At 42.6% G+C, this 14,288-nt stretch overlaps 1 protein-coding gene across 1 annotated transcript; it reads right to left on the bottom strand.

Moving 5' to 3' along the window:
* Positions 1 to 1,063: 1,063 nt before the first annotated feature.
* On the bottom strand, positions 1,064 to 13,781 carry WHAMM (WAS protein homolog associated with actin, golgi membranes and microtubules). The gene is given in 11 exon segments (XM_008640056.2): positions 1,064 to 2,379; positions 4,688 to 4,794; positions 4,797 to 5,110; positions 5,485 to 5,580; positions 5,665 to 5,751; positions 7,160 to 7,347; positions 8,291 to 8,456; positions 9,147 to 9,316; positions 9,797 to 9,947; positions 11,276 to 11,449; positions 13,695 to 13,781. Coding segments are annotated over 11 exon segments (1,827 nt in total). The 3' UTR covers positions 1,064 to 2,092.
* Positions 13,782 to 14,288: the final 507 nt, after the last annotated feature.

Below are 14,288 nucleotides of genomic sequence, written 5' to 3'. Positions count from 1 at the left end.
TTCAGCAGTTTCTCAATGGGCTTTAAGGATATTTTTCAGCCTGGGATGTAGAGGTCTGTTGAACACATGAGATCAGACCCAGATGAGCCTCAGACATGGTTACAAAAGGAACCCTTAAGCAGGAGAAATCACCATCCAGTGGTGCTGATTCTCAGATGGCCTCTCCTGACTAAAAGTGCTGCTGTTAAACACACAAAAGCCCTAAGATTTGCTGGAGAAATTGCAACTCACTTAATTCTCTGCATACTTAATGCTGTGTTCAACTTCCTAGCACTGCAGTTAGCAACAACACAAACCAGTAAAGGGCTCTGTGCTGCCATTTGGCAGGAGGCAGCAGCCAGGGGGAGGCAGCCAAATCTCTGCACCCCTTATTCAGCTTTAAATAACTGCAGCACTAAAGGGCAGGGCCTGGGAGAGCTCTCAGCCCCAGCACCACCCCAGGGCTGAGCACCCCTTCTGCCCAGGGTATCCCTGGGGAAGAAATCTTTGCTTTCACAGGACCAAGATTTTGTCTCTGGCAAGTGCTCAGTATCTGGGGTGGATTGTGCCCTGCTCCCTCATGCCCAGCCCCACGCAGGGGGCAGCAGGGTGCTGTGGGCACACTGCCATCGTGCCCAGCTCCCCTCCACAGGTAGCTCCTTGGGAGAGTTGAGACCTGACCTGTGCTGACGTTCCTTTTGTCCCTGTTTGGTTTGATAGCAGTGGACAAAGAAAGGTGGTTTTTTCTCACATCCAAAGAGCAGTAGGGTGCTTGAACAGTAAAAAATGAAGCCCCAGCTGCTGCTTCTGCTTCTCACATGAAAATTGCTGCATACATATTTACTGTGCTGATTAAACACAAAAAGATCTGCTGCTCTACAGTAAAACAGGGAACTGAAACACTGTATTTTCAATTTTGTTACCAAATTACAATTCATAAATATTTGAGAAAATAAGGGCATTTACATACACCATTAGTGAGAGTGCAGTTGCTGTATGGCTGCCACTTACTATCAAAGCCCAGGGTACATGGTATAAATAATGCTCTGTTCACAGCAGCATTCTAAAATGACAGCACGCTGAATCCACTTCTTCTGTCAAGATATATTTTATTAAGGGTCAGTATAAACTTCAAAAAAATAACTTGAATAATTTTTGCCACTATCTACCCAAAATAGCAACAGTCTCTAAATTCAATGTAGCTGAATTTTGAAATAGTCAGCTTCCAGGCACAATGTAAATACCTGCCATTTTTAAGGCCATCAGGTAATTTAAATTCATGAGAGTAGCTATAAACATGTATTGAAGTTCTCAGTGGAAAAATGCTGCCCTGCATTACAGGACTAAATCCTGAAAAATATTGTAGAAATATTTTGGCTCTTTCTTTCATGTCAACAGGTCTTTGTAAATGTAGATGTACGAAAAACATCTACCATCTAAAAGTTCTCTATACTTAATCTTTCAGCTAAAGAAGTAAACTTTTCAGTAATTACTGCAGTAGTGTTTATTTCAAACTTGAACCTGATTTTCCCAATCAGCATTATGAAGCCATCCACAAGGGCACACCTTCTAACATGATGATAAATAAAGTATCCATGTAGTTATTTGAGAGTGAGCTGTATTAGACAAGCAAAATGCTTAAGAATTTTCTGGACAATGGAGGTAAGAATTAAAGATTTCAGATCATGCTAAATTTTCTGGTCTGCCTCTGTCACAAGAGACTTGCTTTACTTTTATCTGACAAAAGAGATTATCAGTTATTTTTTCACTCCTTAAACTTCGTTGTGATAGCATTACCTACTGTAGTAACAATCTAAATAATGTATGTTTCAATCCAGCATTTTAGCTATCTTCAGATGTGGTGGAAACACTACATGGTTGAGCCAGAACACCTATTAGTGCAAGCATAATTTGGAGTATGATTTCTCATGCAAAAATATGAATCTGTAACTCCTACAGAAAATCAACAGGATTCTTTTACTTTACAAGACATTTTGGACTATGAGAACACCACACACAATCACACAGTTCTTTCATTTTGAAAGGGACAGTCTCATACAATGAGCAAAATGAGGCACATGCTCTGTTCCAGTCAGTAACTCTGCTATGCAGGTTAGCTGTCCCATTCTCCATTATTCTGATCATTGTCCTCCTCTTCTTCAGAATCAGCAGACACTTTCTTAATTCGCTGCATGGCTGCCTTAATGCTTCTCTCTAGCTCATTAGGGGATCCTTTACTGACATCCCTCTCAGTATCTCGAGTCACCTTCCTCAGTTTAACTCCTTGCCTTATGGCAGAGAGGATGTTGTCCTTCACGGAGGCATAGGGGTTTGGCTGCTCCACCTTGCGAAGGTGAACTTCGCTGCGCTTCAGAGAAGCCAAAACTTCATCCATGGAACCTGCAACAGATAAATCTACTGTTACCAGAAGAATGAATGAGACAATCACACTTAAGAGGTATGAAGCCCTACCCAAGTGTTCAGGGCTCTTCCTTTAACCTTTGCTAGCGACAGGAAAAAGAATGGTCTGTTCTGGCACAGACTCTTTCAAGCTCTGCAACAGCAGGCTCTGGAACCGCTTTTAAAAAGCAGTTAAAGCTTTTGTATCTTGAATTGAGAATCCAGTGCTTCTTCATCATTATACAAGGTTGTGCTCTAAGGAAGAAATTATACACAAAGGACAATGCTCTTTTTCATTACAACTTTATGGGCTTTCAAAAATATTTCACTGAACCAAAAAAATCTCTTGCATTCTGTGTTATAAACAATCCACCATCCCTCCTAGCTTGCCCAGAAGCCTGCTGAGACTGTCAATTGCATTTTTGCTCAGCCAAGAGAAAAATGAAAGGATTTGAGTAGAAGGGCTTGAAAGTGCACCACTGAAGTCATTGGGAGCCAGATCAGGCCCTATGCAGGCAGCTCTTTTCTGTATGGACTTAGAAAACAATTCCTATTTTACATGATTTAGATCCCAGGTGTATGTTTCTGAACTTCAGACCATGAAGGACACCATACTGAGAGCTTCCACTAGTCCTCCTAATACACACTAATTTGTGTTTTACTCCTTCTGCTGGATTCTTTGCTGCTTGCTCCAGACTGTCAGACAGGGAGGCTGTTTCCCTGGACAGCAATAGGGCCAGACCATCTGTGCCTCACAGCCAGAAATATTTTTGCCATGCGCAGTGCACACAAGGTTATGTGATTAACATCAACCACTTGAAATGTAACATTCTGCTAAATCCTGTGCTACCTTCAGAGAATAAAAAGGATCAAGCAAAGATCCACCAGATTGCCTTACAAAGCCTACAAGTAAGAGAGTCTTAAGGCTACTAATTAAATGGGCTGCCTGGTAAAAGGTTAGTTAGACAAACAAATTATAAAAGAAGCCCCTCCTGACTTTTCACATGCAAAGACATGAGTAGCCCATAACTAACATCAACATGTTTATGAAGCTGTTTCAGTAAGTTCCTGTGGCAGTAATTTAGCAATTACTATTATGGCTACTGATATGATGGCTTCCTTCAAGAAATAGGTGTAAACAACTAATCAGATCTCTCCAATAAACAAAAAAAACCTTTTCTTATCAAAAAATAATGAAAAGACATCAATGTTAGGCTGTGAATGGCAGTAAATATTAGCTACCAGCAAGGCTGTTGCAACAGCAATCAGACTACTCTGGTGTACCACTCCTGTTACTAATCAAGGCTTCTTAAGAGTATCTGTAGTAGAGTTATCCCATGGATATCCCACACTGAAGTCTGCACTGCATGCACAGTAGTTTGCCATGGTAACTCAACTGTGTCTCAGCCCTTCAGCTGCTTGTACTTCCCCACAGCTCGGAAGAACGAAAAACGCTGAACTTCCCCTGGTATTTCTGCCTCTGGTTTGCCTCTTAAATGATAGGATACAAAGGCTGCTTGGATGTATTGTGAAGAGTCGAAAAGGAAAAGGAATGTACCACGTTTAATGACATTCCTCATTCTAGCGTAAGCTCCACTGTGAAAAACAACAAAAAAAATTGCTGCCTTCCAACTTAGATCAATCTCTCTGACATAGTCAAAATATCCACTTGCCTTAGAGATAAAAATAAGCCTGTTAGCAGGATGCAACCAGTGCAGCCTTGGGAGGCTGCTGAGCTCCATTCTCATTCAAACTACTCTTTCAATTGTCGAGTTCAGCCTTCAATTACACCTGCATGATCTTGCTAACAAAGAAAAGGTGTAACAGAGCAGAATTTCTTCCCTAGGAATGTACACCAAAGCTATTCACCTGCCTTTCAAATCCTGGTTGAATTCTGCATGAATTCTCTTAGGAAACCTTTATTTAGAAACCAAGCAAATTGTAAGTGGACACAGGCTGTGCACACCTTAGAAACACAAGCAGCCCAATTACCAGCTCTGTAGTACATAAATCATAAACACTGAAGTGTAGCCTTAGTACAGCTACAAATTTACCCACATTGGTCTTCTGATTGGAGCATCAGGGCCCTGTGAAGTGTCTCAAACAGGACACACAAGTCATTGTTACTCATTTAACATCCTGAGCTATGGTCAGTGTTATTATACATACTTTCTTAGACTAAGCTTTCCAGGAGCCTCATTCTCTTGATCAGAAGTACACATTATTCCTGTCCAGAAGCAGAGGGAGGGAGACCACAAAAATACAGGAAATGCATTAAAAAAGCACCAGTTGATGTGAGCATACTTACCTATGCAATTATTTATAGACCTCCTGGATGAGTCATCCTGTTTGTGCAGTGCAGGGCTTTCTGAGGGGCTATCAGAGCTGAGGGGCAGTGGTTTATCCTCTGCTGCTGTACCATCAATTCCTCGCTGTGCTTTTGTTCCTCTGTGTCCCCATCAGTAACAAAAATCTGGACAGGGATATCTGCTGGGGTATTCTGACATAAAGCTTTTGGTTCTTTGTCTTCTACAAGCAGAATGCTCTGTGGCTGCTCAAGAGCTGCCCTTGCTCTCGGTGAGGGTGCAGGGGGCAGAACTGCTGGGGCTGTCCCTGCACTCGGTGCAGGTGGAGGGGACAGCACCACAGTCTGCTGAGGGATGCCTCGTGGCAACTTGGGACTGAGAGGCTGGGGATGAGATGTTTTCAGAACAACATGAGCCGGACATTTCTGAAAAAGAAATCATAAGGCAGGAGGTCACATCTCCATTGGACTGGCCAAAACATCAACCCCAATGACATAAAAAGCCACAGAGCACAGACCTGTCCCACTCACCCATTCGAGCAGAAAATTCAACCCTCAATAAATTTAAATGACAAAGTATTTCTTTCAAAGCCATTTCCTCACCTGCATTCTTTGCAACAGATTCCACACCTGGAAACTGTATCTTCAACAGATTTAATCCTCTTTATTCATTACACATAATCCTACTTTAGGCTATCCAAATGGTTATCTCTGATTTGGACCACGCTCACATGTGAGCTATGGCTACTTTCTGACGTGTTTTGACACCATTTAGGACTACTGTCGTTCACAGTACTTGCCTCCCTGAATGCTTTCAGCCTCTCCAGTGTTTTCTGACGTTCCTGGCTTATCCAAGCTTTTTTCTTTTTCTCCTCCTCTTTTTGTTTGTCTCTCTTCTGCATTAAAACACAAGTAACTGAGCCTTAGTATGTGAAAACAAGCAGCTGCCAGATTGCCCAGGGCTGCTGTTTGGTACTCACTATCTGTATGCTGTGATGCTGCTGGAAGCGTTTTCTGCTCTCTTCTGCCTGTTGCAGTCTCTGCCGATGGCTCGCTTCACATTGATCCTGGGAGAAGAGCAGAATTCATGCAACTCTCAGTCAGTTCACATTTCCTGTGCACCAGCTGTGCCATTAGCTCCTGTGCACAGGCCACTAAATAGCAACCACAGTTGAGTGCTAGGTGGCAACAAGAAAGATGGCTAAGCTCAACTAGTGTCAGCTGTGAGACCCTGATGGCGAAGTCTGTGGGACTCCTTCATGGCTAAAGCCAATGTTCTCCTCACCAGCCATATTTTTGTTCATACTGCAGCAAAAATGTATCCAGATGTGACCCAATCCCTCTGTCTTACAGTCTAGTTAAGAAAAAAAAAAAGAGAAAAAAGAAAAGAAGGAAGGGAGATGAAAAGAAGAGAAGACATAAGCTCATGCAAAGACATGAGGAAGAAGGCAAGAAGGAAGCTAGCAGGGCACTACAAAAATATAAAGCTACTTTCCCCCCCCTCCCTTATTTGCCATAGCTCCCAAGTACAAAGCCAGGGAAGCAAAGGTATGGGAAGCACAATGAATGCCTAGCAAGGGTACTTTCTGTTAGCAACGAGTGCCACAGAGAAGCTGCAGGCTTCAATATTTTCTCTGGGAGTCGCTTTTTGTCTCTGTACAGAGGGCGATTATCCACATGGCTGGACAAGCATTTGCAAATCATGTGGCATTTGGCTTCAGTGTTATACAACCAATAGACAGCAATTAAGTGAATGAAAACAGAAGCAAAAGAAGTGTGTGCCAAGGAAGTAGTTGCAAGCAAGAGACAAAGATGGCTCACAAATCATTTCCAATTTAACTCCCAGTTTGTCCAGGCTCCTGAGGGATAAAAGGTCAGACAGACTGGAACCTAAACTCTGCCCCAGCAGAACTGCAGGTGTAAGGTAAACTCGTCTCACTGAGAAGGTTCATGAGAGTCAACTTGTGTCTTCCTAGTGTTCTGCTCTGAATGGGAAACAAAGGAAAAACTGCCCTTTGCACACAACTGAGAGGCTGAAGAGAGAACTGCAGCTGTTAAAGTTTCCCCTTCCTTCACTTCAAAGATAAAGTATCAGTGTGTGGGTTGTCCTATCACTGCAGCTTCCTCGACAGAAGGCCAGTCTCCTCCTGTACTGCAGCTGCTTTGGAAAAGGCAGCTAGGGCAAAGCTCCAGCTGGCCCCACAGGACTCTGGTAAGGTCTAGCTGATGGGGGAACACCTGGGTCACCCAGGTAAGTTTGTAGTCTCTTTCTAAGCCAGAGACAAACTTGCACCACACCATAGAGTGTAAAGCTGGCTTAAAATCCCATTGCCCCTCTTTCTGCTTGCAGGCCTTGGCACCGAGTCACGAATTATCTTGTACGCGCCACCCAAACTTCCCTAATGGCTTCCTGTCCATCCCTTGTGAGTCAAGACATTAGCTGAAGAAAATGCACATCTCCAGGACTGCATTTACTTTTTTGTTCCTGAGGTAGGCTCTCCTCGCACAGACAGTCCCACGCTTTGTCTCCAACTGCTTAGTCTTCTGCCTCAGCACCGTCATTGCTGACAAGTTAGCGTAATGTTGTCCCATGGTCTGTTCAATGACCTTGAGCTCCTCAGGATTTTCACATGTATCATAGTAAACAACTTCATCCTGTTTCTCTAAAAAGGCATTTGGCATTTTTTAAGAAACCAAAAATTGCCACAGTTATTTAAACATTTAAAGAGCTAACGACATTTTAAAAGCCACTGAAGGCAGTGAGTTAGTTATGAGTAAGTGTAATGCTCCAGAGCCAAGCTGGGTCCTTCACAGTCTTATGCAAACATGTCACCTTACTCACAGGGGTGCTTTGCAGGATCAAATTTATGCTGTTAGCATTTGTTATTTAGCTTCCTCTTTCAAATGTCTCCCTGTGTGTTAACTCCTACCTTCACCAACTGGAGTTTTCCTGGAAAATGGAAGACTGTTCTGATCAACACTGGGTGTCTTATTTTACTACTTACGGCACTTTAGCTATGTAACAAGCGGCAGCAATGTTTACTTCACAGTCTACATGGTAACAGAGAACTCATAAGCACAAGTAAGAACAGGACTGGTGCTGAATTAGGTATAAATATGTCACAAAGAGACACTTAAACTGGAAGATAGTAGTATTCAGGTACCATTCTAGCTATAACCACCTCTTTTTGTCATTACAGGATGTATTTTGTAATTTCTACATGTTAGATTAGAACAGATTATGGTGAATTACAGGACTATTTCAGCAGGTTCACGATATCCACAGTCTCTGTGCACAGCTATTAGAGCAGTTAAGCACTGTCAATACAAATTATTCCATGCTAAACCAGGGCATGCACATATCACAGCTGCTGGCAAGATTAGCAACCAGTGTGGCTTTTTTTTTTTAAAACTTGTGTTATCAAATTAGGGTCTAATGAATCAAAAAACAAAATATCAGATGGTGCCACAGCATTAATGTTTTACAGCAGTCCTTTCTACTAGCAAGACCCAAGCAGTGATATCCATTTTTTTTTAATTGAAAACAGAGCAAGCTATGTCAATCCTGTGTTCTGAATATGTGCTTAAATAATATTTTATTCTCACCTTTAATCTGTCTCTTTATAGTGTCCAACTGTACAATAAGCAGCATCTCTTCATGTTTCAATACTTCAAGCTGTACATTATATAATTCCAGCTGTGTTTCATAATACTGTATTTCCAGCTCCTCCACTACACTCAAGTTCTCTTCTTGTTCACCAAGATTCTCCATCTGTAACAGAAAATAAAAAGCATTAGTACCAACATATGCACACATGAAACACGTCTGGATGCACAAATGCCTGTAAGGAGCCTGGTCTAACTGGCAGCTACTTTGGTATGGAAACAATAGAGCATTAGAAATGGCTTGGAGCAGAAACTCAGAGGAGCAGAGGGCCTTATTAACCTAAATAAAAATTTACCTTAATTTACCTAAATTTACCTTAAGTTTACCAGGAGAGACTTCATCATAATCTGCACAAACAATACTGCTCCTGAAAACCATTATATATGGCACAGTACACTAATCCTGGAAAATGAGTACCAAGTACTCCTAGCAGCACTTAGATGGCATCAAAGATTAATAGTAAATAAGTATCTTTATTTTTCAGTGTCCTTTGAAGATAATATCTGGTCTTTATCTCCCTAAAAATCCTAACAATTTCAAAGGTTAATATCCCAAATGCTCAGATAATACTTGAACTGTAAAAGCATGTATCTTAACCTCTGCTATGTGTCCTCAAACATGCAGGAGCAATTAAAAAACTGCAGACATGCATATTCCACAACTTAAAACCATGCTGAAAATCTGAATTTTTTCATAGACAAAGACTTCAAAAGCCTACTCCCATGACCATTTTGGTAGGTTTTGATCAGCCCTTCAAAGGACAGTGACCCAACAGGAGGCTTTGTAAGGTCTTACGAGTTTCTGAATGCCAGTTCTCTTCTGTTTCAGGCACAACTCTCTTGCTCTCAGATGCTGAAGGGTTTCTTTTGCTAACATATATTTCAGATTTTCTAGTCGTGGCAAAGCTGATGCCCAGGTGGTTTTACCAAATCTCTCCTCATCTTGTTCCATCTGTTTGTGCATTGCTGTAGATTAAAACATGGCAGCAAAACATGAGAAATGCAGTGTACTAATAGCCCTTGTGTGTTTCTGAAGTATTAAAAATGCTAATCTTATTAAACAATTTCTGAAGCTTTAGAAAATACAAGATTACCAGGTTGAATTTGTGATCTTAGACATGTAAGTAAAATACTTCACTGTACCATGGAAACATGTCCTAACAGTTGCACAGCAACATACTCTGTTCCCATGCTGAAATCCTTGAGGCTTGCACACCAAACATTAAAAGCACCCATGGATTTTGTGCAGAGGTTTGCAGCCACATGTCTCAGGCAAACCAAATCCAAGCTGTAAACCAAATTGGTTAAAAGATACAAATCTTAAGTGAATAAAGTGCTTCTTTCTTAAGCCAGACACTCACCCGAACCTCAGGTTCTGCACAGAGATAAGAAGAGCTCTCAGTCACCTAAGTTAGGTATTTACACAACCTTTTGTGTAAATCATACCTGCCAGAGCCTTTACAGTTTCCTTGAAGTAGTTCACAGTGATATCCTGAATGGAGCACACAGCACTCTCAGCTCGCTTAGTCCATTCTTCAGCATCCTTCTGCAAAGCTGCTACTCTTCTAGGTCCCAGATTATCATACTGCAAAGATTTCTGCAAGGACACAAAATTCTCAGTTACCGTGTGGCTTCCACAGAGGTGCAGCCACACTATGCTACACTTGGAGACATTTCAAGCATGGTGGCAAACATGACCTTCCCCTCACCTGTCACAAAGTGAATCACTGCTCATGCCTATTTCTTATTCTCTAGGCTAATTCAGGACCTTTGTCTCCCAATCCTGACCTCACATTTGGATTAATTTACTTTAAAATATTTTTAAACTATCATCTTTAAAATCATGTCCAACACAAGTGTTTTTAGTTGTTACTAAAAGTAACGCAAACCCCCTCTTCTACGTGCAATGTTCTCTTCTATTTTTCCCCCACGTGTTGACAGCACATTGCACCAGCAGGTTCTTCAGTTTGGCATTTCTTCCACACAGGGACAGGGATACAGAAAAGAAACATAAGAGAATGTTTTCAAGTCCACAAAGGAGACAGGGGTACAAGCCGAGTATTCAAACATATTTTTAGAAGAATTATATTTCAAATGAGCCTAAATATCCCTTACAGGGTTGGGTTTTTTTAATACAAACTTTGCCTCATTCTTTCCAATTTCCATTTTAACTTTCAGAACAGTAAGTACACTGAGCATTTTACTGTCACAGGTTTAGACCTTCAGCACCCAAGCACCTTAATCTAAACATAAAACTGCTCTGCTCTTTTTGAGAGCATTAACAGCTCACTTTAATTTTAACACACTATTTAAGGAAAATCAAAATAGTAAATGGCTGTCATTTCCAGGGGCATTGTAACTTTCAGGATGTGCTTCCAGTTTAGGATGCACATAAAACAAAGTGAACACAGTGACAAATGATATGTTTTAATCTGCAGTCCTAGCAGGTAGCAGTAATAGAAAACTCCTTTGAGTGGGAAGATCTTGTTTGTCTTCCACTCTACCACCACAACTGAGTTAATCTGGTGCAGCAGCATTCCTGGAAGATAACATTCTCAGTGTCACAAACTAATCCCACAGAAGGTGGCACAACAAAGGCTACTTAGATCACTGTAAATTCAGCCTCCCAGAGAGTAAACCCCAGGGAGGTGGAGCCTGGGAATATTCTGCTTTTAAGGGGGACACTGGTGGGAAGACAGCTGCAGTTCTAGTCAAGCCCTTATCATGGACTCCAAGATCCTGAGTGGCTCTGCCCTAACTCTGAATTTGTCAGTCATGTTTGGTGATTGGCAGCTTTGGCAGAGGATAAAAAAGCAGGTACAGACAGAAGTAGGGAATGTTCCATGATTTGAGCTTAAACTGCTCCAAGAGCAGCTGAAGCCCCACTACATAGCTTGGCCTTTTGCTTTGTAAAGGCAGACTTACCAGGATTTCCAGTTTGTACAGAGTCGCCAGCTCTCGCATATCTCTGAAGGGCTGCAGTAAATACTGGTAGAATTGTGTTGCCATGGTGACCAAATCCTGATAAGCCTCATCTTCTTCTTCATAAACCTTCATCAAAGCCACCATTGTGTCAGCACTTTTATGCTGCTCCAGAACCTAGTGGGATAAAAGGTAAATCAGACACGGCTGCTTTGCATTCGTGTGTGCTGGATGCTGCTGCCAGGCTCTGGTGGGAAGGACCTGTCCTTCCACAACCAAGACTTCTCATGCACAGGAGCCCTGTGCCAGGCATTCTGCAGCCACCCCAGCTGAAAATACCTCCAACACCACACTGTTAAAGGCACTAATTGCTGCACATTCCATTAGGAGCCTGCAAGGAGCATCCTGCCCAGGGCGCCCACCAGAAACATTCTAGTAACTGTGTGCAGATGATTTGGTTGCTGCTTTTTATAAACATAAATGGGAATCTTGGGAAATCTGTGTACTGGAAGGACAAGCAAGGTATTCTTAAACTAGCTGTTGCATGGCTTCCACAATTACTAAATGACTGCTAATGACTTTCTGGATCCAGAATTTCTGACTTCAGGCACAGGAAAAAAGATTGGCATTTACTTCTGATAACACCCTGCAGTTAAATTCCTTTAACTGTAATTTATAATAGCTTATTCTAACCTCAGTTCTAATGGTATTACACTTTATAAGGCATAATTCTTCCAGGAAATTACTGCCTTTCCAATACACTATGCTCTATTTATTTCCTTCTATGACAAAATAAAAAGTTGGGCATTTCCCCTCAATTGCATTTGTTTACTGGCACCAATCAAAGCTTCAAAGATTTTTCTTTGACACCAGCTGGCAGAGACCACGGCGTGCTCTACATGCCAGGATAGAGTGAGCTGGCTGAGAGAACACAGCTAAGTTCCACTGAGAAACAGACCTTCCTGGAAGGACAGTGTGTGCTCTGCAGCTCTGTAAAGAGGGAAGGGGATGGGAGGGGTGTGTGCGCTACCAGCAGTGAGAAAAACCATTAAAAGAATAGGCTTGGTTGTGTTGCAACTGAAAGCACTGAAATTAAACCATCAGCTTTACTCTTGCCAGCTGAGTCTGGGTAAGACAGCAGAGTTCCCACATATGGAGGAACTTCCCCCCAAAAAAATCAGTGGAAGTCAGCTCAAGGGCATTTCCCACCCACCCTGTCTGCAGGCCTGGCACAGGCAAGACAGGGGAACAAGAGAATCTGAACTGCAACATTTCTGATAATCCTGTAAGTGTGGCAGCCTCTTAGGCCTCCCCAGGAGCTTATGGTAGCTCACACAGAGACCTAGGGCCCACCTGCAGCAATTTCACAGTCTGCTTTTGCCCCACTATGGAAGCCAAATACAAATGCAACAGGCTGACTCTCTGATTTCCACTCTAAAAGCAAGTAGTGAGGCTCATGTTGCTCCTGGAGAATGCTTAGAGTGAGTAAAAGGGAAGTATTAGTGAAGGACACGAATGTAAAAAGGAAAAAAGGATGCTCTGGTACTTCAGGTTGGTTTAATGTCTATTTCTTGAATCTCTTGTAACTTGGTCTAGACTGCAGTATAACGAATTTATGTCCCTGTTAGGCCTGCAAGTACAACACCACTCTACAACGTGTTTAGCCATACCTAAAATACAGCTGGAAATTGCAGAGTAACTACCAGAGGCACCAAGTTGTACCTCACCACCAAGCCCCGATGGCCACACAGCCGAGCATGCTCCTGCTGCTTCCAAAAGAACGTGGTGGCTAGAACGTGTTTCTAACTGGGCTGTGAACTGTTCCAGTCAGTGACAGACACTGACTTTTGTATACAACAAGGTACATGTTCATGTAAACTAAAGCTGTGTTTTTAAAAACAATGTCTTCCTGAAAAAGTAGTGTTGTTACAGCTGTTAAGACTGCAATAGGAAACAGAAGGCTGAAGTCAGCTGTCATAACTTTCCTCCAAAGCACGATCACTTTCAGAAAATACCTTTCAGCTTACTTTGCCAGAAAAAAGAGACTGTAAACAGGCACTGCAAGAAACAGCAGCAACACACTGGTTAGCCTGAAGTCTCTGTAACTCGTCAACATTCGGATGTCCTAACTGCAACTCTGTTACTACACACCACCCCTTGAATTCATGCTTACAAGAAGAGGAAAAAAATCCAGTAACACACCTACAGCAAGAAGAAACTTCAAGTACCAAAGGAAGAAAGTGCTAACGTTATCATTACTTCATACAATCATTAGGGCTAAATTTGACACTTATTAAAAAAAACAAAACAAAAACAACAACAAACCCACACACAATTTCTTTGAATACAAACCACTGTTATAAGACCAGGGCTAAGTTTGGTCCTAATAAAAGACTGGGAATCCCCCAGTTGCAAGCATTACTGCAAACATGTAGTCTGAGACCTTCACAGGGAGGTTAGAAAATGAGCACATGATTGTATTCTCCTCTTCGGTTACTGTTCCACCCATTGCCCAACACTGCTGGATGTTTTCAGCAATGTGTTTTTCTAGGAGTGCCTGCAGCTTAAGTAAGAGCCCCAGTGCCTTACAGTGAATGCCCACCCGGAGGTGGCTTATTCCCCCCTTAATAAAGGTGCACTTGAAAGACCGATGACAGTACTTCAGAAAGTTGACTTGGTGGCTTCCAGACAATAAAAAAGTGTTTGTGTAAGCACAAATCTGGACACTGGACAACACCACGACCAAGTTGTTATCAGTGACCTGGCCACCCTTGCTCGCGTGAGCCTGGAAAATCTGCCTTGATCGATGAAGGTCCCGCAGCTGCGGTGGCTGCCAGGCTCATCATGCAACTCCCAGGCGAGCGAGGGGTGCCGAGCTGAGACTCAGACAGCTGCACCCGAGAGCTGAGCTGCAGCACCGAACAATAAAGATGGTCCTACACCGAGGGGTCCCTTCTCCTGTCCGCAGGGGGTGGCCCGGCAGCCCCCGGCCCCGCAGCTCTCGGGGCCCGCCCCG

Source organism: Corvus brachyrhynchos, unplaced genomic scaffold (genome assembly GCF_000691975.1).
Source record: "Corvus brachyrhynchos isolate BGI_N302 unplaced genomic scaffold, ASM69197v1 scaffold97, whole genome shotgun sequence".
NCBI classification, from domain to species: domain Eukaryota; kingdom Metazoa; phylum Chordata; class Aves; order Passeriformes; family Corvidae; genus Corvus; species Corvus brachyrhynchos.
This window is presented reverse-complemented; position numbering and strand designations above follow the sequence as displayed.